Consider the following 24,574-nt stretch of genomic DNA (forward strand, 5'->3'; position numbering starts at 1 on the left):
CTGACTCTTAACTAGCGCACTAAACACATCTTAGAGACTAGACATGCTTGCATTCCTGCTCACGGAAGGTCCTGTTGGCACTCCTTACACCCGGTGGCAGGCACCCTAAAGTCCCTCAGGGGACAAATGGCTAAGTGAATGAATGTCCTGTCCACACTGGGAGATGGGGACCTGTCATGGAAAGAAATGCAGGTGGAGCCATGCACACTCCCATGTGATGGTGTTGTGTTTTCTTGCATTCAAATGTGTGTGCACAAGAGGGGGGGGGCAGAAGCATGCATATGAGTGCAGGGTACTCTGCCAGAGAGGGCAGAGAAGGACCTTAGGAGTTATCCTTTACTGCCTGTGACAGAGTCTCTCATGGAACAGAATACTCACTGTCTGTGCCCTGCAATGCTGGAGTTATGGGCACCTGCAACCATGCCCAGCTATCTCATGGTCAGGACTCCTGCCTGCAGAGCAAGTGTTCTAACAGCACGGGGACATCTCCTAATCTCTGTTTTGTTTGTTTGTTTTTGTTTTGTTTTCTTTTGAGTAAGGTCTTATTGCATTCCCAGGCTGCCTGAGCTTCCAATCCTCCTGCCTCAGTCTCCTGTGCACCAGGATTACAGGTGTGTGTGGCCGTGCCAGCCCATGCACAATACTGATGAACTTGAAGTTAAATAAATGTTGGTTAAAAGCTATGATGTGATTCTGTGTATAGGAAAAGTACAGAGTGGGCAAATCCACTCTATACATGGAAGGCAGATTAGTGGCTGCTTAGGGCTGGTGGGAGGAGCCTGGGGTAATGGCTTAATGAATACAAGCTTCCCTCTGGGGTGACGGGAATGTTCTGGAACTATACAGGCGTGCTGGGTGCACTGTCATTGTACAAAATGTCACAGAGTCAAAGGCACCCTTTTAAATGATTGCTGGTTGATTTTATGTAAATTTTACCTCAAATAAAATATTCTAAAAGTCCAAGACAACTGCCCTTGCCTTATGAGGCCGTTGTGAGCAGGGGCTGACGAAGGCTCATGAAGGGCTAAGCCTCACCCCCTCTCCTGCAGCTGGACCATGGTCAGCTCCAGGTCTGCAGCCTTTGCCACAGCACTTGGCTCAGACTTTGTGAAGAGAGGTCAGAGCATCTCCTCTCTGAGGACTGATGAGACTGGAGGTGAGGGAGGGTGTGCTGGGGCTCTAAATGCCACAGGGAAATGTGTCCCCTTTTTGCTGGAGATGTCCTCTGAGTCTTCAACACAGCTCACCCCTGTCAGTCTTTGAGAGTTCTTTTTTTTTTTTTTTTTTTTTTTTTCGAGACAGGGTTTCTCTGTATAGCCCTGGCTGTCCTGGAACTCACTCTGTAGACCAGGCTGGCCTCAAACTCAAAAATCCACCTGCCTCTGCCTCCCGAGTGCTGGGATTAAGGGCGTGCGCCACCACGCCTGGCCTTTTAGAATTCTTGAACCTGCAGGATCCACTGCCTGGCTCATGCTGATGGCCTGGCAATGCTCCGCCATCGTGACTGTCAGCTGGGCCTCCAGAGTCCTCCCAGAGTCGCTACCATCTTCCAGAGCATAGAGAAGAATATGACTTTGTGCATTTCTGTTTTCATGACTGCCTTGCTCGGACATCTGCACGGGTACACATAAAAAGAGCCGAGGATGAGATCCCAGCTCTCGCTGCTCTAAGTGGAGGAAGTGAGGAGACAGCCGCGTCGGTCCGTCCTTCCTTCATCCTTCCACTCATCCTCCTGTCCAGCTATACATCCACCTACCTATCCTTCCTTCCGTCTATCTTCTCATCCGCCTGTCCATCCAACTCATTCACCACCTGTCTGTCTTTCTGTCCACCCTCCTACCTACCTTTCTGTCTACCCCATTATCCATTTATCCATTCATTAATCCTTGCATGCATCCATTCATCCATTCCTCCATCTTTCTCTTTGCCTCATTCATATATTCATGTACCATGCACAATCTACCCATTACTCTGTAACCTCAGACGTTCGGAAAAGCCTTTGATCAGGTGACATGAAGATTAAGTCTTTCTCACCCCAACCAAGACCATAGCATCCCAAATGCCGGAGAATCTGCAACTGTTCTCTCAGACATGAAGACGGACACGAGTGGAAAATACCAAGGTGCTGCCAACAGCATTGTCTGATGCCACCCTCGCCACGTGGGTGAGGCGCAGGCGACTTCTGTGTTCACGCCTAGATCACTTTCCCAACACACTCATTGTGAATATGCAGAGAGCCTCCATGGAACCTGAAGGACTGTGATCCGAGCGTTTCAGATGGAGGAGATGAAGCTGTGTCGTGGAGTGCTCCTTGAGCATCTATCTCCTCAGGCACCGGGTGCAGGCACGGCACTTTCTCTTTTCCCCAAAGCAACCCTTCCTACAAGGTCAGCACTTCTGAGGGAAGGTGTGATCTCCAACAGTAGATGGGCGAGGAGCTCGGAGAGGTTTTGTTACCAGCCCAACATCACACAGGCAGACAGGAATCTACCCGGAGCTAAGTCCTTGTGCCTAACCACTGGTCACGCTGCTTTCCTGGGTCAAGTTCACAGTGACGATAGGAACACAGCATGAACCACGACCGTGGTTATTATGGTCTGGAGAGGTAGCTCAGGGCTCTTTATGCCCAGTGGTTCCTCTCCTGAGGAATGCAGACAGGTTTAGGGCACAGAGATGTGGCCTCATCTAAGCAACCTCAACATCATAAGGTTTGGGCTCACCTGAGACAGTGCACGGTGGAGAGAAAAAAAAATTAACCCCTAGTGGCTTGGGTCAGCTTTCACTTAAGGCTGAGGGCTAATTCAACCCGTTGTCCTTGGAGTAAGTGACAGTGCTGAGTCCTCCTGAGTTCTAAAGGCCTCAAGAACTCCTCATCCCAAAGCATCTCCCTGCTGCACACTGCAAAGCACCACTGCTCCCACACACACCCCGCCGCCTTTGACATGGCAAGCATTACTAATTGATCACAGAGCCCTCCCCCCCCAGCCCCCCCACCCCCGCTGAGCCTCAATCACCTTTACAAAAAGAATCCCTGGAATGTACAGAGTCAAAGCTGTTAGCATCACCCTTCTCTGAGAGATTCAGGACCTGGGCAGGTGCACAGGCTCTATTGAGGAAACCGCACCGAGGGCCACAGATGCAGGGACATCTTGGTGGGTGGCAGGGTTGCATCAGCTCTGCACCTGTTCTTTCTTCCTTTGAGGTGCCTGGGGCCTTGGGTGGCAGCAGGCAGGCTTACCTTGGACTTGACGGCCAGGATGATCTTGGGCAGGGCCACGATGAGGCACTTGAGGGCGATGGTGATGTACTTCAGCACAAAGTCGGCGATGCCCACGATCCACAACAGGTCAAAGAAGTCCAGTGTCTCCAGGTTGGGCTTCAGGAATATGAGGCTGGGGGACATTCAGAGAAGCAGGTTACTCATTTAGACCCTGGTCCTCGGCAGCTTTCCCCCACTAGGCACCCTTGCAAATATCAACAGAAAATACACTGACCTTGGTGTCACACTTTTGTGGTCTGCTTCTCCACCTGCTACTGACCTGCTGTGTGACCTCAGATGGGACTCTCAACCTCTCTGAGCCTACTTTCCTTGGCAATCAAATGACAATACTGGGCTGGAGTATCATTAAGGTCCCCACCATTTGGGTCTGTGTTGTATATCTTTATGTGTGTATAGGTGTATATGTGTGTACTGATGAGTCTGTGCATGTATGTGCAGGTCAGAGGTCAGCCTGAGGTGTTCCTCAGGAGCCATCCATCTTCTGTCTTTTCCTTTTTATTGATACAGGATCACTCACTGATCTGGAACTCGGCAATTAGGGTAGGCTGGCTGGCCAATGAGCTCCAGGGATGCCCCTGCCTCCACCTCCTCTTTGCTAGGGTTCTGGGAATCAAACACAAGTCCTTGTTTTTTGCCTACAGAGCACCTCCACCCCCAACCACTCTGCCACCCTTCCCTTCAGTTTCATTTATCCAAAATCATCTCCATAGAATGAAGGAAGAGAGGAGGCACGTGGGCGGGGGGGGGGGGAGGTGGGAGGGTGGGACAGGGGTGGAGCTTTGTGCCCTGTGCCTATCCTATGCCCTGTGCATCTCATAACTACTAAGAGGCTCTGCAGTGAGCATGGCTGAAGTTCAGGGTCACAAGCCTGACAAGAGCATCAGAACCAGAGGGACCTATATTCACCTCTAGGCTGGCTGCTGAGTTAGCTCAGTGCCATCAGCATATCAGGGCTCGCTTCCTCTCCCCTAGCTTAACTGACAGGCCAGGATGAGATCACAGAGGTACTGTAGACCCTGCCACTCAGCAGTGACAGTGGCAACAGAAACCCTGAGTTTCTGTCATCCACCCCCATTTTACAGACAAGAAAACAGAGGCACAGAAAAGTCTGCACCTGTGATTAGGGAGGGCGCAAACCCACGCGCAGGATGGGACCGGTTCACCTGCGCGTTGTGAAAGATGCATTCTGAGTTTCATGCTCAGTTGCTGTAGTTACCTCAACACCAGGCAGCTTCCAAATTGGTCCCAGTCCACGGCCCACACTCTGGCTCTGCTCCCCAACTTCCCATTCATGATTTTTACAGCAGGAGAGCACTCTGTCTCCCTCTGTGGTTCCAGCCCCGCTCTATTCAGCTCAACTCTATCTTCCCCGAGGCTCCGAAGGGATGAGGTAGGTACAGAGATTATGCCATTCCAAGTGAGGGCTCCATTGCCCGAAGGGGCTGAGTCGCCTGCTCATGTGTCCCAGCTAGAGTGCGGTGCTGGGAGCAGGGCCAGGCTGGTGGGCGCTGGCTTAGAGGCTCTATGTGATGGCCTGCAAGGCTGCTACCTGCTTCCCTCATCACAGGGAAACTCAGCAAACATGGAGAGATGCTTTCTAAGTGCCCAGGAGACCTAACAGGGCAGAAGCGGTGTGGGGTGAGCCCTGCACCCCAGCAACTTCCGTGGCCTCTCATCCTTTCCTGGGGACCCCAACCTCATGCAGACCACACTGTCTTCCTAAGTGCCTCGGGCTGGCCTCGAATTCACCATGCTTTACTTCAGCTTCAGCGTCCCCATTGTGGGGGTGACAGGTGTGCACCTACAGCCCGGTGGCTTTTCTTTTTAGCTTATGGTGGTAGGAGGTGGGGCGGCAATACAAAAGTGTTTCCCCGCTTGGGCCAAACACCAAGCATATGACAGTGGCTGCTGGAACCACTCACATACAACTGGAGACTGGTGGCACCAGAAAAGACAAGGTCACAGCCTCGTGGCTTTTCTGTCGCCCTCTCTGCCAGTCTCCTGAGCTGCCAGCATGATTAAGCCCTGGTCTAAAGAGGCCCTGAGTCTGCGTCCAGGAACAAGATGGCACCTAGAGAAGTGTGGGCGGAAACTGGTCCCTACTGCTGGGAAACACCACCTCCTCCGCCCTGCAGCAGGACCTTAGCATTCTGGACAGACCGGACCAGTGCAGTGTGAGCTGTGCTTTGACTGACTCCTAAGACTGCTCTGGAACCTCCCTCCCCTACCACCACAGCAGGAGGAGACCGTCATCCATAATCCAAGAGCCCACTGCATTTCCACCCTGTCTAACCCTCCTCTCCGTCCACAGGAACCCTCTGACCATTGCCACACAGTGAGAACATTCTGATGAGATTCTCTGAGCCCAAGGCTCCCACTTTTTTCTAAGATGTCCTAAGATATCCATTCCGCCCACGTACAACTCTTTATCCTTAATAAACCACCCACATACAACTCTTTATCCTTAATAAACCCCTGAGGTTAAAACATCGCCAACTCAGGAAGGGGTGCTGGGGTGAATACCTGCGTCTCCTTTCCCATTGTGGTGTAACACAAGGAATGAAAAAATCCCCCTTAATCATTTAAGCGTGTAAGTTAACATAAGCAGATCCCCGCTGTGGACAGCACTCACACCATCTGAACCTCCTCCCACAAAACCCCAGAACCCACTGAACAAAAAGCACCACACACCTCCTGCCGACCACCATTCTTTCTCTCCCCTCTCTGCTCGCTCCACCCCCCTCCTTCTTTGATAGGAGGTTTCATCACGTGGCCCATCCTAGCTTCCAACTTGAAATCCTCCTGCCTCAGCTTCCTCCAGTATTGAAATAATATTTTGGACGCACGCGCGCGCGCGCGCGCGCGCGCGCGCGCACACACACACACACACACACACACACACACATCTCTTAGCACCCATGAAGGATTTATCCCTGGGACTCCCAAAGATGGCTAAATACAAAGTCTCTAGCCTACTATGTACAAATACCCTCCTGTACCTTCACCAGTCAGTCTTTACAAGACTCTGAATATCAAATACTATGTAAATGATATGTAAACGTCATGCAAATAGTTGTTGTAAGGTTCAGGGAGAAGTAGCCAGGACAGAGCCTGCATGGGTTCAGTTCAGACAGAACTGTTTCTTGAGTACTTTGTATCTGCATTTCCGGAATGCACTGCTATGGAAGGCTGATGGTTCAATAAAATTATCACTAAAATTAATTCCACGTGGTCTTACTCATCTTCATTCGACAACTGCAAAATGTAAAGTTGCATACAGACTGGTGTTCTCTCTCTCTCTGTCTGTCTGTCTGTCTCTCTCTCTCTCTCTCTCTCTGTGTGTGTGTGTGTGTGTGTGTGTGTGTGTGTGCGCGTGTGCGCAGGTGGAATCTGAGTTCGGAATCTGAATTTAATCAGGGCCTGAGGTTTGTTCCCGTAATGGCGTTCAGCTGTGCACCCCAACCCCCAAGATGGCCCCCCTCACCTGCTGTAGAGCTGCTGGGAGCTGAAGGTGTAGAGGACGTACAGGGTGTTCCCTGCCAGGAAGGCCAGAATCCACAAGATGACCAGAACCGACCTCTTCTCCTGCAGAGAGAGAGGGTGCTGTGAAGCCAACGGTGCTAGCGGTGGAACATTCTAGACTGTCTGGGGTGTGCAAACTTCACAGTCTTGAAGCAAGCAGGAGGTGAGGGAAGCGTCTGGTGTCTTTCCCTCTCACTGAGACTCAAGGACTAGCCACACCGAAGGTCACAGGGAGGACGACGCCTGCTTGGAGTCCACAGAGCCCAGAGCTCCCATTCGGAGCACAGGCTCGGCTTGGGAGTGACATGGGCTGGCATCTGACACACTCCCATTGGCTCCATCACATCTGGCCCGGGACATGCTTCTTGAATGGGTGTAGCCTGTCTTTGCTACTTTGTGGGTTCTTCTTTTTCCCATCCTTTATCCTCCATACCCCCATTTCCCCCATCACTAGATAGGAGAGAGAGAAGGATAGAGGGGGAGGGAGGGAGGGAAGGAGAGAGAGAGAGAGAGGGAAAGAGAGAGAGATCTGAATCTAATTTCTTCTTGTTCCTTCTTTGAGCATGACTACCGACAAACTACAACCAACCCCCCCGAACGACCAACAAGCACTGATCCTACTTATCAGGGCCACACCCTTTGAAAAGTTCCCCAAATTCCAAACATCACACAATCACAGAACTTATTTGCAGCTGACAAAATAACGCCTCTGCTAGAGTACCAGGCGAATCACAGTCAGCTGCTGCACGGTGGGCCCCATATCTCACACCTGGGGTTAAAAGGAAAACACACTCTTATAATAATATTTCTGTCTTTTTAGAAGAAACCAAATTTCCAGAATTCTCACTGTACATGGGTCTACAGCAGCTTCCACTTCACAGGGTGGATTAGTGTGCACATACACCTGCTCTGCAGACAGCAGTTTTGTAAAAGAGCTCAAATGTTTCCTAGTAGACTGGGCGCCAGGTTCAACCCATTCTGAGCTCTATCTCATTTAATCACCTTGATGGGTCTGGCTTGTAGAAGGCCTTAAGACCAGACAATCTGTGCTGATGAACTCACTCTAAGTTGCAAATAATCAGTGATAATACTTGGATCACGCCCAGCCTGCTTGGTAGCCCAGCACACGGAGCACATTGGTGGTCACCCGTCTGGTGACAGGGCTGGGCTGGGAGCAGGCCTGGAACTCCAGGCCTTCAGATCTTCCCAGTTCACCCTCCCGAGTCCTGGACCTAAAGGTGCAGCCACTGCACCCAGCTCTAGTTGGCGACAGATGGACTGTTTGTTGTTCAGCTACTGCCATCAAGGTGAGACAGTGAAACTCAAGGGCTCAGAAGTCAGGGAGCAATCTGGAGAAAAACTAGCTGTGGCCAACAGCTCCAAGGCACCTACTGTGTGCATGAAGGGGCATGGAGTTATTGACAGTCCCAAGGCACCTACTGTGTGCCTGAAGATGAGTGGAGGGTTTTTTTTTTTTAATTGTATGTGTGAGAGAGAAAGATGTGCCTGTGTTCGTAACTGCAGGCGTGCATGCACCACAGTGTGCAAGTGGAGGTCATTGGACAACACTGGCTGGAGGTCCTCACCCTCCTTCCACTTTGTTGGCTGCTGTAACCTTGGCCTAGACAGACCTTTGTCAGATCTCGAGTCTGCAGAGCTGTGACACAGGAAACCAATCGCTCTTGAAGCCTCGGGGGACTCACCTTCAAGGACACTTGCTCCCGAAGGGTGGAGTTGGCGTAGGCGAAGGTGCTGGCCATCCCGATGCACACAGCAATGCCTGTGGGGACAGCAGGTTGACATGGGGGACACGCTGGCTCCCACCCACTCAGCCTCCAGTCTAGCCCGGGACCCTAAGCAATGCTGGCAAAGAAATCCACTGTGACTGTGGAGCTGGCAAGGGAAGAACTGATGGGAGGAGGGCCAGCTTCCGGGGATTAGGCCAGCAGGGACCTCTCTCATCTGGAGAGAGCTTAGAGAGGTCAGAGAGAGCTGTGTGGCATGGCCAGACCAGAGTCCCAAATTCCAGCTTTGTAACTTCTGCTGTGTGACTGCAGGCAAGTTGCTGCCCCTCTCTGAGCCCCAGTACCCTCATCTGTGTGGTGGATAGACAGCTGACAGCAACTACTTCACAGCGGGGCAGGGCACACAGGCTGTAACCTCCAGCAGTGACCCTGTCTACTCTGAAATGAGCCTGGAGTTATCTGTAATACAGACCCAGGAGACCACAGGGTGAAGCTATGCTAAGGGAGAAGATGGGACTCTCTGCTGTCAGGATGAGGGCGGGGCAGAAGGGAGAACGGGACTGAACTGGGTTCCACCACTCATTTAATCACTGCTGTCTGCCAAGCTGCAACCCAGGTCTGCTCCTGTGGAATGACTTCCAATCCTGCTGTTGCTTCAGACAGGACTGAGATGGGGCTGGTGTTGCAGTGTTGTGTTCTAGATTGTGTTCTAAACTGAGATGTGGCTGGCGTTGCAATGTTGTGTTCTAGACTCTTCCAGATCGACTGCATAGAAGTGTTTCTCTTCCTTAGAAACATATAAGAATGGGAACTCTAGTCCTTTCCTTTTTTTGGATTAAACAAAAGGAACAGTGAGCTGGCTTAGCTGGTAAAGGGGCTTGCAGCCAAGTCTGACATCCTGAGTTCAATCCCCAGGACCCACACTGTAGAAAGACAGAACCAACTCTTGAAAAATGTCCTCTAATATCCACATAGGTGCCACTGTACATATGTTTGTGCACACATATACGCATTACATAGAAAAGGTAAATTTAAAACATCCACATAGCACACTGACGATGGGCATAGTGGTGGTGCACACCTGTCAGACCTATGATCTCCGAACCAAGGAACCTGAGGCAGGAGGACACCTTGTCCGCTGAGGAAGACAACAAAATTGGTGTCCAACAAACTGATAAATAAGGAAAAAAAAAAAGCCAATGATGACACTCAAGGACAACTTAGTTGCAAGGGCCAGGCACAGTGGCACGCACCCATCATTCTAGCACTGAGGAGGTGGAGGCAGGAGGATTGCTGCAAGTTCAAGGTGACATTCAGCTACAAACTCACACCAACAGCCAAGGCTACAAATGAGACCTTGTCTCAAAAAATAAAAAACAAAACAAAAAACCCTTAGACACAAGTTTGGCAGAATTCAGGGTGAGACTTAAGGACATGCTGGCTTCCACTCCTAGGGACAGAAGGGAAGGGTGGTGACATGGGGGCTCCAGCTAGGAAGGGCGTAATGAAGTTGGCTGGAGCTCCCCAGAGAGGGGAAAATAAGAAACAAAAGATGGTCTCGTCTTGAGATTCTCTCTCTCTCTTTTTTTTTATTCAAGACAGGGTTTCTCTGTGTAGCCCTGGCTGTCCTGGAACTCACTCTGTAGACCAGGCTGGCCTCGAACTCAGAAATCTGCCTGTCTCTGCCTCCCGAGTGCTGGGATCAAAGGTGTGCGCCACCAGGCCCGATGAGATTCTCTTTTTTGTTGTTTTGGTTTTATTATTATTATGTGTATGAGTCCTTGACCGTGAGGCTACACATGTCATAGTGCATGTAAGGACGTCAGGACAACCTTCAGCAGCTGTCTTCTTCCCCAGGACCATGGGGGCTGGGGATAGAACTCAGCAAATCACTGAGCTGCCTTGCGGGCCCTTGGGGTTGTCTTGTACGGGAAGTAACTGAGTCACAGTCTATACATACTGCAGGGCAGAGCGGCACCGTCAGCACTGCACAGAGCACGGAGAAATCATGAGAGTGCGCTAGGTACTTGGCTAAGTACTACATGAGGCCCCGTCATGCCGAGTACCCACTGTGTGCCAGGCTCTGTCAGTGTGTGCGTGTGCGTGGGCATGTGCAGGCGTGCCCGTGTGTGAGATGGTACTCGTGGGGTGATCAGAAGACAACCTGTAGGAGTATGCTCTCTCCTGCTACATGGGTCGGGAGAACTGGACTCTGGTCAGCAGGTTTGGCACCAAGGGCCTTTACCTGCTGAACCATCTGGCCGGCGCCGGTGGTCTGAATACGTGGCGGTAATGAACACAGAGCACTTCCTTTATATGTGTTATGTGTATGGCCTCAAAGGCTTCCTCATTGTGACTCCACAAAGTACAGTCACCCCTCGGCGTCTGTGAGGAGTGTTCCAGGATCCCTGTAGACACCCAAATCTGCGGCCGCACACACATCCCCCGCAGTAGGTTAAATCGCCCCTGAATGCTGTGACGTAACCCAGCCAGTGAGCTGCCGGGATTCTCTGTCTGTGCCTCCCCACCACTGGGATGCTAGGTGTGTGCCCAGCAGTTTACATGGGTTTACTAGTGATTATCCCACGGGCAGGAACTTTACGCCCTTGAGACAGCCCCATCTCTTTCTTGAATGTCTTGTTAGGGTAGTTGGCTGAATCACAGATGCAGAATTGGGGATTGAGAGGAACAGCTGTTTGTATTTAACCCCTATTTGAAAGATAGAACCAAGGCAGAGAGCTAAATAAAACGCTCAGTGTCATGTAGCTCCAAAGGGCTGGAGCTGTGCTCCCCGAAACCTGACGCTCTGTTCTTCCCTTCCTACTGACAGACAGACCAGCTAAAGAAGTTTCTATCTCAACCCACTGAACAAAGGAGAAAACCGAGGGTCAGGGAGACCAGGCCACTTGTTAAAGGTCATACAGTTGGGCTGGAAATTTGAACCCAGGGCTGACCCAAAACACCGAGGTTCTACAGGCTGGTCCTGGCTCTGGACATGCGCAGTCCCTGGCACACTGTTTGGCCCTAGCTCTAGGCATGCGCAGTCCTCCCCTGGCGCTGCGGGCCCATTGGGACTCACCCAGTTTGTGCTGGAAGCACAGTTTGGCCAGCAGAATGAGGATAAAGGGCAGTCCTTTCTGAAGCCAGCAGATCACAGCCTTCAGCTCAGACAGAGCGGGTGCTGGAGTTCCGGGCTGCTCGTCGACCCCTTCCTCCGAGTGCCCACGGTGGTCCCCACCCACGTGCTGCAGCAGGGAGCCCCCGCGGTGGGCACCATGGTGGAAGTGGTGGTGGGCCTGGCGGTGGTGGTAGGTGCTTCCTTCGGTGCTGCGGCCACCGGCCTCATCCCTGGTGGCTGGCATGGGGATGAAGACATCCCCGCCACCCGCTGTGGAGCCCAGCACCAGGCCTGCCGGGAAGGGGCTGGCAGGCAGGCCACCTGCCAGGCCTGAGAAGAGCGCAGGAGGGGAGGCCGTCTCTGCCTTCAGGCTCTCAAATACACCACCCTCATCCACGCTGGCCTCGGGGCTGAGAGCCTGGTTGCGACTTCTGTTGCGAGACAAGACGACAGACAAAGTTCACATCAGATCAGGCCCCAAACTCACACTGCAGATCTGTGTCTGTGCTCGGAGGGAGCAGACTTAACTCCACTATGGTGTCTAGAGGGAAGGGGCGTGGGGTCTGCACACTTAGAAGACATCAAGTATATCCCCAGGATTGAATCCTAAATGCTTTATGGGAAGGGGGAGTGAACCAGGGAAATCCCACAATCAGATGCACCACGAACACCTAAAAGTCAGAATGTGACCCTATTTAGGGGGAGGGTCTTAAATAGTGGACCCCAGTCACGAATGGCAGATGTCTCTGTGGGACAGACACACAGCAGGTGGAGAAGAGAGACTCCAGAAAGTGGACCCCGCCCCTTGCAGCTCCAGTATCCTGACGAAGTTTGAGTCTCTGTGTGGGAAGCCACCAGTGGCACCAGCTCCAATAGGCTTGTGATCCCAGAACCTGGGGGGCCGGGAGGCGCCCAACTTCAAGACCAGGCTGGGCAACTCACCCTGACTTGGGAAACTGGAAAGAAGGCTGGCTACTGTCGCTCAGTGGTAAGGCCAGCGATCCTGTGTGTTTCTGAATGACTCATGAAATCCTACCAGCCTACATCAGCTATACATAATATGCCCATTTCACAGATAAACCAACGGAGGCACACACAGACGCAAGCACTTGGTCACAGGTGAATTGCTGGTGAGGAATAAGAACGAAGGGTTTGGTCCCAAGTGGACCAACTCTACAGCCTACATTTATGTGGGTTTTTTTTTTGTTTGTTTTTTGTTTTGTTTGTTTTTTGAGACAGGGTTTTTCTGTATAGCCCTGGCTGTCCTGGAACTCACTTTGTAGACCAGGCTGGCCTTGAACTCAGAAATCCACCTGCCTCTGCCTCCCAAGTGCTGGGATTAAACACGTGTGCCACCATGTCTGGCTACATTTATGTATTTTTGAGGCAGGGTCTCATCTATTCCCCAAGCTGGCCTCAAACTGAACTCCCAGTTCCCCTGCCTCCACCATCCAAATGCTGGGATTACAGGTGTGTGCCACCACATCAGGTTTATGCAGTGCCGGGGATTGAACCCAGGGCTTTCTGAGTGCAAGGTGAACGTTCTCTGCACTGAGACACAACCCAGCACCAGGCTCTCCCTCTCTCTCTCTCACACATACTCCCCATAAAAGCTGCTTTTGGCCTTGACCTTGTGCCACCCAGGCTCTACTTATTATATGGATATGATTAGTTATTTAATTACTAGTTGATCACTAATTCATGTAATAATTAAATATTGGTAGAGTCGGTATTTCACTATCACACTAAAAGCTCTCTAAGGGCCCCCAGTCTATATTTCTAGAAGCCTCTGCTAAGTTCTAGAGATGGATACCAAGCACATTCCCATTTTACAGATGGAAACCGAGGTTCCAGATGAGCACCCCAAACCCCAGTTTCTCAGTAGACTTCTCACCTCTCTTGCTTCAGCTGCCTTGGGCACTAGGCTGTCCCCTAGCCCTCCTCTGCCCTGTCTAGATTCCTTGCATTTCTCCATCAGATGTCAGCTGACATATCTCCTACTTGACGGGAAGACAGGGCCACCTCTAAAGCCAGCGCTTGCCTGCAGGGGACTGGTCTCAGTGATCAATTTATTGCCCACCTTTCCCTAGAGACTCATGGCCCCCTGAAAAACTGCAGGTGGTCCAGACCCATCAAAGCCCAAATGTATCAAAATCTTTGGGGGTGGGCCCTCTACCTTGGCGAATCCCCTGGAGATCTGAGCATGCAGTGTCGGGGACAACCTTGATAGATCCCTCCCTCTGTACCTCTCCAGAAAGCACAATGCATCCGTCTCGCACAGGGCATGCTCAACCAATGCTGTCCGGGGGAGTGAGGGATTAGTCTGGCCAGTAGTTAACAGGGTACATCTTAGGGGCCGACTGCATGGATCCGTGGGTGGAAGTACTTGCTGCAAAGCCTGGGTTCAAATCCTGGGACCGACATGATCATGGAATTGGTTTTGTTTTTTTCTGTGTAAAGCCTATTGCTGCTGCACAGGACGCCGAGGGCAAAGGAACAGGTTGATCTGGAGAACCCTTGGCATTGTTTCCTTCATAGTAACATCATCCCAACCCTGGCACGGCTTGAAGCTGTCTATCTCATTACTCTCCCCTCTGGGCCCCCTCCCTGGTGGCCTCCAAAGCCTGGGAATTGTGTGGTCCTCCTCCCTGGGGCTCCGGATAAAAATACTGATATTAGTGGCGGCAACAACAACAGACACCATGGCTATGTGTCTCGGAGGGACTGAGCTTGCTTTGCATTTCAAGGACTTGGCTCATGAAGCCTATGTCCTGCCAGGTGCTCAGGCCAGCAAGGATGACCCCACCGCCCCAGGGGACTCTAGAAAGCCTCCCGCAACCCCTGAGCTCACTTGAGTTCCTGAGGCTCCAGGGAACTTCGGGACAAATAGGGAAAGCTCAAACCACCAAGGGATTTTTTTTTTTTTAAGTTGGTCTTCCTCCCCCCCCCCCCCCAGCCTCTCCTGTATCCAGCCGGGACTGTAGCCTAAATGGGGAAAACCATTCCTTAGGGAACCGGAGGCTAGGCACTTCCAACTTAACCACTTAAGAGCAGCCACATTCACAGCCCAGGGGAGTGGATCCACTTGGGTCTGAGAAGGCAAACTACGCATCTAAAAGAGCCGATGAGATGCATTCGCAGGCATCAATGTGGTGTCTGGTGTCTGCAGACCAGGCTGACAAACTGAGTTTGAGACCTGGCGGAAAGGGAGAACTCCCACAAGCTGGCCTACACAAGTGCCATGTCACAGGCACCCCCACGCACTGTAAGAACACGCCCGAGGCAGCTGGCTTTATAAAGAGAAAAGGGTTACAGAGATCACAGTGGTGAGCATTTTGTCCACGCTCCGCCCCACAGTTACCTGGCAACAGCCAGGTGTGCCTGACTCTCAATAAAAGGGGCCGCTTGCCCCCTCCTCTCTCTCTTGCCTTCTTGCTGTCCCTCTGTCCTCTTGCCCCTTATCCCTTCTCTCCTCATTTCCCTTCCTCCCCACTCTCTCCACATGCTCATGGCTGGCCTCCACTCCTCTTCTCTCTCTTCTGCCTTTCTCTGTCTCTACTCCCTCAACCCCCCTCCTCATGCCCTGAATAAACTCTCTTCTATACTATATGTCACGTAGTTGTGTGGCTGGTCCCTAAGGGGGAAGGGATGCCTCAGCATGGGCCTGAGGAGCCAACCTCTCCCCTCCCCACCTGACTGCACATCTACCAAAACATATTCCTTCTCTCTTTATCTTTTTATAAGAGACAGCAACAGTCTTGGAGGCTGAGAGAGCCAATGGCAACACTGGCTCAGTGGCCATATTTGACCATCACCTAGTGCTGTGGCTGGCAGTGGCGGCTGCCATGTAAAAACTGGATAGTCTTAGCAGTCGCCTGCAATACCAGTAGCTGGAGGCAAATACATGTATAATGTAAATAAATAAATGTAATTAAAGATGCAAATAAATAATTAAGCATTACTAATAATGTAATTTTGAATTATAAATAATGTAATTAAAAACTATAAATAAATAATGTAACTAAAAGAATTAAAGTACAAAGTTTGATAAGGAACAAACGGACCAGAGGTCAAATCTCAGCCCTGCCACTTCGTGGATGCATGACTTCGCTAATGGACCTGCCCTCTCAGAACCTCTTATCTTCAGGGTGCTCTTAGGGAGGCGTGGTGTCACCTCTCAGTGCACGGTGGGCAGTGTTCTATCTGCCATTGTCTCTGCCCCCAGAGCCATCCATCTGGGTTCAGTTGAGAGCAAAGCTGTTCTCAGCTCAGGAGATACCACTAGGCTTGCCAACCGGAAGACGGGTGCTGCGTGTGTGTCCTTGGGCTCTCGAATACACTGCTCCATCAGTGACTGTGACATCACCTGTATCACCTCTCGACGGCTGGAGAGTCTGAGGCCTGGAGGTTGCTGCCTCCCCCAAAAGGCACCACAGCTGGCGCATCTGTCCCCTATCTGTGATCATGACATGATAGATGTCTGAGATTGGATACTGGTGTACCAACACAACACAGTCCTCTGGGACTGATGTGGCTGTTACCGTCTGGAAATCAGAACAACTGCACGCCATCCTCACAAGACTGGGACACACAGAGAAGGAGTGAGCAGGGGGGAGGTCATCAGACCCTGTCCCCTCCCCTGCCTCATGTACCTCCACAGTTGTGTGTGTGCTGCCCCAGGAAGACTTAGACAGTTTTCTCCAGGGAGGATTCCAGTGTGAGTCTCAGCTCTGCTGGGCTGAGCTTTTTGGTGATGTAGCTGCCTTTGAAGCACTCATGTTCCTGAAAGGGACCCCAGCAATCACATTGGTTCACAACAGCAAGCAGACAACCATCCAGGAACCAGCTCTCAGCAGGCACCGATCTGCCAGCTCCCTGACCTTGGACTTCCCAGCCTCCATACTGGTCAGAGATGCTCCAGTAGGCAGGCCAGACCCTGTGGGGGATGGCTGTAGCAGCTCATGGAGGGAGGGCAGGTGTCTCTATGAGAAACTGGGAGGAAGAGTCTGAGTCCCATGGATCTGTCTCACAGGGTTTGACAACTGTCCTAAGACTAAGGCAGGTGCTGTGTGCCAGTAAAGCTGTCTGCTTAGTTTAGGTCTAAGGCGAATGTTCCCTGAAGGTACTGTAAAGGCAGGGATCAAGACTTGTGCCATTAGGTGGAGCTGTGGGCCTTTAAGAGGTGGAACTTAGTGGGTGGTCTTTAGGTCGTTGAGGGTGTGCTGCGAATGGAGGAGCAATGTTCTGGTAGAACATAGCCCTCCATTGTATTTCTTGAGGCTGGGTCTCTCACTGAACCCAGGGCCAGCAGAATCCCACTAGTCTAGCCAAGTGAGTTGCCCTGGCTTTCCTGTCTCTGCCCCCCAGGTACAGGTGACTGCTAAGCCGACCCAGTTTTTACGCGGGCTCTAGAAATACAAACTTTGTTTCCCAGGCTTGCCTAGCCAAGCACTTTATCCACTGAGGCCACCTGGTCCCCCTCCATCCTGTTTGAGAAGTAAATCACACCCACCCACGCATGCAGCCGCCACTGCCAACCACGCCATTAGGTGATGAGGTCGAATATGGCCCCTGGAGTCTGCCTTGTCTTTGGCTCTCTCTCGGCCTCCGAGACTGTGATCTACATAGACCTTTTCTCTTTATAAAGCCGGCGGCCTTGGGTGTGTTCTTATGGAAGGAGAAGCTGCCCAATACACTGTAAAGCAATTCTCTATTGGGTCTGTTTTATATATTTCCAGTCACTGCCATTGAAAAGGCTAGGGACCCCAGATGGGAGGAAACTGGGGAGAGGGGAGGCAGAAGCTCTTACCTTTCAAGCGGGACACTGTCTGTGTTGCTACTGTGGCGTCTCTGCATTTTCCCGAGCACCTGAAAGCGACAACGCCTATGTGAGCTACAGCCCCTTCCTCGCCTGTTGCCACGGTGACTGTGAAGAAGTACCCCACCTCACAGCGAGGATACGGAGAGTCACAGGTGGAGGTGGCTCCTTCGCGAAAAGGAGAAAAACAACCAAGGGTGGGGGGCGCAGCAACCCTGCCCTTTGACATGCTGTGTGACCTCAGACAAGCCAGGAACCTCTCTGTGGCTTCCCCACTCCCCATCTGCTTCCTGGGGGAGAGAATGGAGCAGTGGGACCCAGGGTCCCATCGTTTCGTAAGTGAACGTACAAATCCCCACGGGGACACGTCACCTGGTGCGCAGCAAGGAGCCACATGGACCTCAGAACTCCATGCTGACGAAATGTGCCGTAGACACTCAGGGTTCCTGATGGGATGTGGTCACTGGGTCCCAGAGAGAGCAGGCCTTCTCCTCCTCCTCCTCTTCCTCCTCCTCCTCTTCAGAGGGAAGCACAGGACAGGAGTCTCATCGGAGACTGCAGACCTTGGGTGGCACAAAGCACTTGTGTGAACAGGCCTTAGGATGACTTGTTACAGAATAAGCTGTCAGATACGACTGGGTACTGTAACAGCCCAGTAGTTCCGGTAGCCTCGGAGCTAACCTCCCTGAGGTGCTGATGGTGGGTTATGGCCTTATTAGGTTTGTCCTATTAGCAAACTATGCATCCTGGGGGTTGGAGAGAGAGCTCTGTGGATAAAGTGCTTGCCACACATGCATGAGGACCTGAGCTGGATCCCCAGCACCTCTGTAAGTAGCCAGGCATGGTGTTGCACTGTGTAATCCCAGCACTGGGAAGGCAGAACCAGGATTCCCAGGATTCCCTGGCCCAGTCCTTCCAGCTGAGGAACCCTAGGTCCCAGTGAGAGATCCTATCTCAAAAAATAAGGTGGCCAGTTCTGGCAGAAGGACACCTAGGGGTGACCTCTGACCTCCACACCCATTTGCAATGGCTCCCCACCCCAGTATCCATACATACCTGCATGTGTACATATGCGTGTGTGTGCGCGCGCGTGCGCGCGCGCGCACACACACACACACACACACACACGTATAGATGAGCACAGGCACACACTAGGGGCCATAAAAAAATGATTTTAGAACTTCCACTGGCTTCTAAGTGAAACCAGAATAAAAATCAGAGTGGTCGGAGGCCTCCAGGCTGTGACAGGGGCATCATTACCTGTTTACAACCTTGATTCTGTGAGTTATCTCTGGACATAAGAACTCCAGGTACTTCCGGACACTTTAAAGCTAAGAGTAGCTGCCTCCTGGCCTTTGCACCTGCTGTTCCTTCCCTGGCACAGTTTTCCAGCTGAGGGTTACAGGCTACCTTCTTTGATGCTAATGGTACCTCCTTCCAAAGGCCTCCTTTCTCTCGGGTTTCCTGTTGGGTCTGGGCTGCTTCCCTCACAGCACTTACCAGTCATTGACATGTGGGTTTGTTTACTATGACCCATGAGAGGTCCTGTGTCTGGGCTGCCCCTCCACCTCAGAGTTGCAGAGATGGAAGGCCAACGTCTCTGCAGAGATTAAATCACCTTGATTTTCCCCAGGGACAGATCCACGAACACCTAGTCCTACCCTCCACACCAATAAAAAGGCCAAGAAAGAAGGGGCAGGGCTTGGAGAGAGACTCCGTATGACTAGCTCCTGCAGAAGATGTTAAGTCCAGTTCCCAGCACCCACAACTACCTTTATCTCCAGCTCTAAGTGATCTGACTCCCTCTACTGGCCTGGGACGGCACCTGCACTCCCATGCGCAAACCCACTCTCACACATAATTTATAAATAAATAAATAAATAAAATCTTTAAAGAAATAAAGAATATGCTTCCATGAACAGGCTCATTTTCCAGGCATATTTTCCCTACAGAGAAAGACCCATCTCTTAGCCCAGACCAACACAAATGGGTGCTGTAGGGCATCTGAATTCTGCACAGCCTTCTCAGCTGCAGCTAGGGCGGAAGCCACAGGCTAAGGAGCCTGTCTTTTCTGCAAGGTTAAATTAGCTGGGAAAAGACTCCTTGGTATCATCTTCATATTCAGGCAAGCCCTCTATCACCGAGCTACACCCTCTACCCTGCCATTTTTCATAAAGGAAGGAACTGTCATCCATCAGGTAACATGTCTCAAGTATTTGCAATCTGGCTTGATACTCCGGGTGGCCCCACTACTCCTTATCCTCGGGGCAACTAAAACACGGTATCCCCAAGTTTCCACCTACAAGCTTTGAGAAAACGTCATAAATTAAACGACTCTGTGGCAAGCGGGCGGTACACCTATGCTCGTATCGAATCCTGGAGCACACAGGATGCTACGGAATGAATGAATGGACCATCTCCGTCCCACACACCCTGGTCCTCCCTAGGACGCCGCACCGTCCCCTAACAGGACGCTTGGGCCCGAGCGGCGTCCCCAGACCGGACGGCGAAGCGCCTCTGCAGCCTGGCTTGCGGGGCCACGGGGTAGCGGTGGGCGAGCATCGCCTTCGTTTACCTGCCAGACACTGCAGCAATCACGGCCTCGGCTAACCCAGCTCAGCCAATCCCTGGCGTGGCCAGGGCGCCACGTGACTTCCGGCCGGCTCAGCCGCCGAGAACGCGGTCGGCGCTAGGACCCAGGCACAGCGAGGCCCGCCCCCTGACGTCGCATTTAGCCAATGGAGAGCCGGGGCTCCGGCAGAACCAATGGCGAGGAGGCCTGGAAGGGCCTGGCGGTGGCGTCGCCCGGTGGGGCGGGGCGTGCGGCGGATCACGTGGCCGGCGCGTTGGCTGCGGGAAGGTAAAGCAGTGCGGGGAGCGGACTGCGGGGGGTCATGCCGCGGGGTCGCCTCTGCGCCTGCGCCCTACCGGGATGCTGAACCTGGCGGCGCTGCTGTGGCGCCGGCTCCTGCGCAAGCGCTGGGTGCTCGCCCTGGTTTTCGGGCTCTCGTTGGTTTACTTCCTCAGCAGCACCTTCAAGCAGGTAAGCCACTTCGCCCAGGACCTCCGTCCTTCCGATCCTCCCTCCTCCTCCAGTCCTCCTCCCTCAAATACTAGGTCCTCCTCCCCGTCGTTCCTCTAATCCTCCTCCTCAGCCCTCCCTCTGATCTAAAATCCTCCTTCAGCCCTTCTCCCTCCGCTGCGTTGTCCTCCTCTGCCCTTCTCCTTTCCCCTCCCTCACTCCCTCCATCCTCCACTCCTCCTCCTCTTCGGATTCTCTGCCTCCCTCCCAGCCTCTGTTCTGCTCTGCCCTCTAACTTCTTAACTCTCACCCGCCGTCCTTTTCCAACCCCTCTTCCTTGATCCTATGTCCTCACATTTCCTCCCTCCCTTGATCCTCTGTCCTCTGATGCTCCTCTCTGCGGTCCTCCACCTTGTAGTCCTGTCCTCCCTCTGAGCCTCTTCCTTTCAGTTCCTGGATCATCCACTCCTCCTCCCTCCGATCCTTTGGTCCTCCCTCCAGCTCTCTAGTCGTCCACCCTCTCGTTCTCCTCCCTCTGATTGTGTGATCCTTCTCTGTCCTGTGAATCGAAGGCCACTAAGGGAGGCATCCCACTGCAGGTCTTTGTACCGCCCCTCTTCCGTGCAGGATCTGGTTGGTGGGCCAGGCAGAATGGGTCCTCAGACCTGTGCACCCTCCTCTGTTGCGTTCCCTGCTCTGCACAGTCCCAGACTTCTGGATGGTCATGAGGTAGAGATGGCTAGGCCAGGAAGTAACCAAGGGCTCTCTCTGCCGGACCACCTGGGTGACCCAACAGGCTCCCTTTTGGGGCACAACTTGGTTGGGTAGATTTTTATTTTTTAATTTTATTTATTTTTTAATTTCTCAACCTCCCTTTCCCGTTTTTGTCCTGGTAGAGAGCTCCTAGAGATCTGGCATCCCACTGTAGTAGGAACCAGTTCCCAGCATTTGCCTAGAATCCACACTTGACTGAGTTGCATTCTGTAGGTCACCTGCCCCTCCGCCTTTCCCTGCTCCTGTGTGTCCTTTGATCCCATTTTGCTGTTCTTAGGCATCTCGTTCTCTGGTTTTCTGTATCACATCCGTCTTCTGAATGGTTGCGCTTTTGCACCGTCATTCCTTTTAACGGAGGGACTTACTCTCTTGCCCAGATTTGACCTTGCAATCCTGTCTGGCTTTTTTACATTCTGATAATTGTCTCTACTGCACCCTCCTGGAACAGAGCTCTCGCCTCTCTTCTGCCAGATATATACCTCTCCAGTCCTTAACATCTCACTAAGTGACATAAGTCATCACTGTTGACACAGTTAGGCTGTTCGTTTCTTCCTGTCACTTCATTCAGGCCCCAGAACTCTGGCTCTGCAGTGTTCTATTAGGAGGTGTGGCCTTGTTGGAGTAGGTGAGTTACCATGGGCGTGGACTTTAAGACCCTCATCCTAGCTGCCTGGGAGTCAGTCTTCCACTAGCAGCCTTCAGATGAAGATGTAGAACTCTCAGCTCCTCCTGCACCATGCCAGCCTGGATGCTGCCATGTTCCTGCCTTGATGATAATGGACTGAACCTGTGAACCTGTAAGCCAGCCCCAATGAAATGTTGTCATTATTAGAGTTGCCTTGGTCATGGTGTCTGTTCACAGCCGTCAAACGCTAACTAAGACACTCATTTGCCTGAATTCCTTCTGCTGCCCCTTCAGGGGCATGACACTGTCATCTGTTCCTGGACCAGTGCTGTAGCCCGGCCAGCCTGCTTCCGCTTTGCCTCACAGTCTGTTCTAGGGGAATAGTCTAGACAAGGTTTCCACCACAGGCCTTCCCAGATGTGTAATCCTTTGCTCAAGTGAAGAGGGCTCATCTGCGTTGTCTGTGTGACTGAACTGCTTTTGGTCAGTTTGGGTCTAACTGACCACAGTTAGTGACTCGGGTCATGCCGGGTGCCCCACTGTAGTGCAGTCTCCTGCCCACCGCCTGGCCGCTTGCCTTTGTGGTAATTACTAGCCCAGCATTTCTTGTTTGTGTGTTTGCTTGTGTGTGTTACCTCACCCTCTTGCTTAACATAATGTTTTTGAGAACAGAGACCTGTGTGTCTTGTTCGGACACTGCAGCCTTCATCTCCACCCGAACCCCCCTAAGCACTTCCTGGGGACCAGATGTTGGTTCAAGTGAGTCTTGGTTTTCGTGACTTGACTTTTCTCCTAAGCCAGGTTATTATTATTATTATTATTTTAAATAATCTTGGCTCAGAAGCGGTCTACGTGGTGACCTTTCCTACAGCCCCATTTTAATTACTTGACGTGTATGTATGTGTGTCTGTCTGTCTGTCTGTCTGTCTGTGGTAGGGTAGGTATAAGTATCTCCCTAGCTATTTTGGAACTCACTCTGTAGCCAGGCTGGTCTTGAACCCACAGATCTGCCTGAATGCTAAGATTAAGGGCATGCACCGCCCCTGGCTACCTTGCTTTTACTGTCCTGTGCTGTCCCTTTAATTTTTTTTTTTTTCTTGCGATTTAAGACTATACAAGGGTCATTATGAAACCTCTATAGTTTGTTTGTTTGTTTGTTTGTTTGATCTGTTTCCTCTGAAGCCAGAGCACTGATTATCTTTGCTGTCCTGTGCTGTCCCCTCATCATGATGGGGGTCTTTGGCCAGTAGATGACTAAACTTTCTGGACCTGTGTGAGATCAAGTCCCATGAGGGTGAGAAGAACTTGTGTTTCTTAGTGTGGGTAACTGAAACCCCACCATGGACTCTGGTGGCCTGACCATTACACATGCACCCTGGCAGCTGGCTGGGAGGTCTCAGGCCGGGATACCAACTGATTCTGTGTGTGGTGATGCCCCCTGGCCTGCTTCATTCTCACACAGTGGAGAACGCACCCTGGACCCTTCAGCCCCTCTCAAGGCTACCAGTCCATTCCTGGGGACTCTGCCCATGATCTTTCAGAATTCTGGTTACGTAGGAGACACCCCACTTCGCAGTCTGTGTTGTCACTGCTCCGCTAATGTCATCTTGGGTATGAAGGGGTTGGACAGTCAGTTCAGGACTGGGTAGCTACACACAACTCTGTTGGCCCTGGAACTGTTGTGTGTTATCTACCTGGCTTTCACCTGTGCAGTGGAGGTCTTAGAAGTGGTTGGTGAGGTGTGCTGTCAGGTTGGGATGTAAAACCTCAGCCAGCCCTATGCTCTTGCCCTACGGAGGCTACAGAGAATAGCCCTCATCTGTGTTTTAACACTGGCTCTTGGAGCACTCTCTCCTGTTGGCTCTTGGAGCACTCCCCTGTGAGGCTCTTAGAGTACTTTGCTGTTGACTCTTGGAGCACCCTCCTGTGCTGTTTTTGGAGCACTCCCCTATGAGGTTCTGGGAGCACTCTCCTGATGGCTCTTGGAGGACTCTCCTGTTGGCTCTTGGAGCACTCTCCTGATGACTCTTGGAGGACTCTCCTGTTGGCTCTTGGAGGACTCTCCTGATGGCTCTTGGAGCACTCTCCTGATGGCTCTTGGAGCACTCTCCTGTTGGCTCTTGGAGGACTCTCCTGTTGGCTCTTGGAGCACTCCCCTGTTGGCTCTTGGAGGACTCTCCTGTTGGCTCTTGGAGCACTCTCCTGTTGGCTCTTGGAGCACTCTCCTGTTGGCTCTTGGAGCACTCTTCCTGTGTGGATCTTGGGGCACTCTTGTAGACTGTTAGGGTAGCTTTGCCTAAGACTCATTTGTGGCTGTCACAGTCTTCCATTCTCTGGTTTCAGGCTGTTTTCTTCCAGTGTTGCTTAACCTCCTGTTTGTGAAGTGGAGCCGCAGGCTGGGTGCCACTCGTCTGCCTCATCTTCAGGCTGACTTACTTCGCTGTGGAGTGTCCTTTCCGTAGGACTTGGGCGTGGTCAGGAAATGGGCTTCTTTGAGGAGCTGTGGATGTGATACAGACCAGCTGGGGTTTTCAAACCGGGGTTCTTCTTTTGTGACAAGGTGACAGACATAAGCCAGCATCCTGAGTGAAGGGTGTCCCCCCCCTCACCCCACCCTCCGAGACAGGGTTTCTCTGTGTAGCCCTGGCTGTCCTGGAACTCACTCTGTAG

The 24,574-nt window shown here is 52.1% G+C and overlaps 2 protein-coding genes across 3 annotated transcripts in view; one reads left to right on the top strand and one right to left on the bottom strand.

Moving 5' to 3' along the window:
- The window catches only part of Rnft2 (ring finger protein, transmembrane 2), a 52,534-nt gene extending 32,334 nt beyond the window's left edge, over positions 1 to 20,200 (bottom strand). Inside the window, exons 1-7 of one of the 2 annotated variants that reach the window (XM_021186919.2) lie at positions 20,059 to 20,200; positions 17,856 to 18,046; positions 17,475 to 17,533; positions 11,627 to 12,096; positions 8,506 to 8,582; positions 6,765 to 6,865; positions 3,239 to 3,392 (exon numbers count right to left, since the gene is read on the bottom strand). In XM_021186919.2, the coding sequence (XP_021042578.1) occupies positions 3,239 to 3,392; positions 6,765 to 6,865; positions 8,506 to 8,582; positions 11,627 to 12,096; positions 17,475 to 17,533; positions 17,856 to 17,879 (885 nt within the window). In that variant the 5' untranslated portion in view covers positions 17,880 to 18,046; positions 20,059 to 20,200. The remainder of the gene's footprint in view (positions 1 to 3,238; positions 3,393 to 6,764; positions 6,866 to 8,505; positions 8,583 to 11,626; positions 12,097 to 17,474; positions 17,534 to 17,855; positions 18,047 to 20,058) is intronic. The other variant, XM_029533940.1, reaches the window with a different exon arrangement.
- Positions 20,201 to 20,333: 133 nt separating this feature from the next.
- The window catches only part of C23H12orf49 (chromosome 23 C12orf49 homolog), a 20,083-nt gene continuing 15,842 nt past the window's right edge, over positions 20,334 to 24,574 (top strand). Inside the window, exon 1 of the mRNA XM_021187088.2 lies at positions 20,334 to 20,526. Coding sequence (XP_021042747.1) covers positions 20,416 to 20,526 — 111 coding nt within the window. The 5' untranslated portion in view covers positions 20,334 to 20,415. The remainder of the gene's footprint in view (positions 20,527 to 24,574) is intronic.

Source organism: Mus pahari, chromosome 23 (assembly GCF_900095145.1).
Source record: "Mus pahari chromosome 23, PAHARI_EIJ_v1.1, whole genome shotgun sequence".
In the NCBI taxonomy this organism is placed as follows: Eukaryota; Metazoa; Chordata; class Mammalia; order Rodentia; family Muridae; genus Mus; species Mus pahari.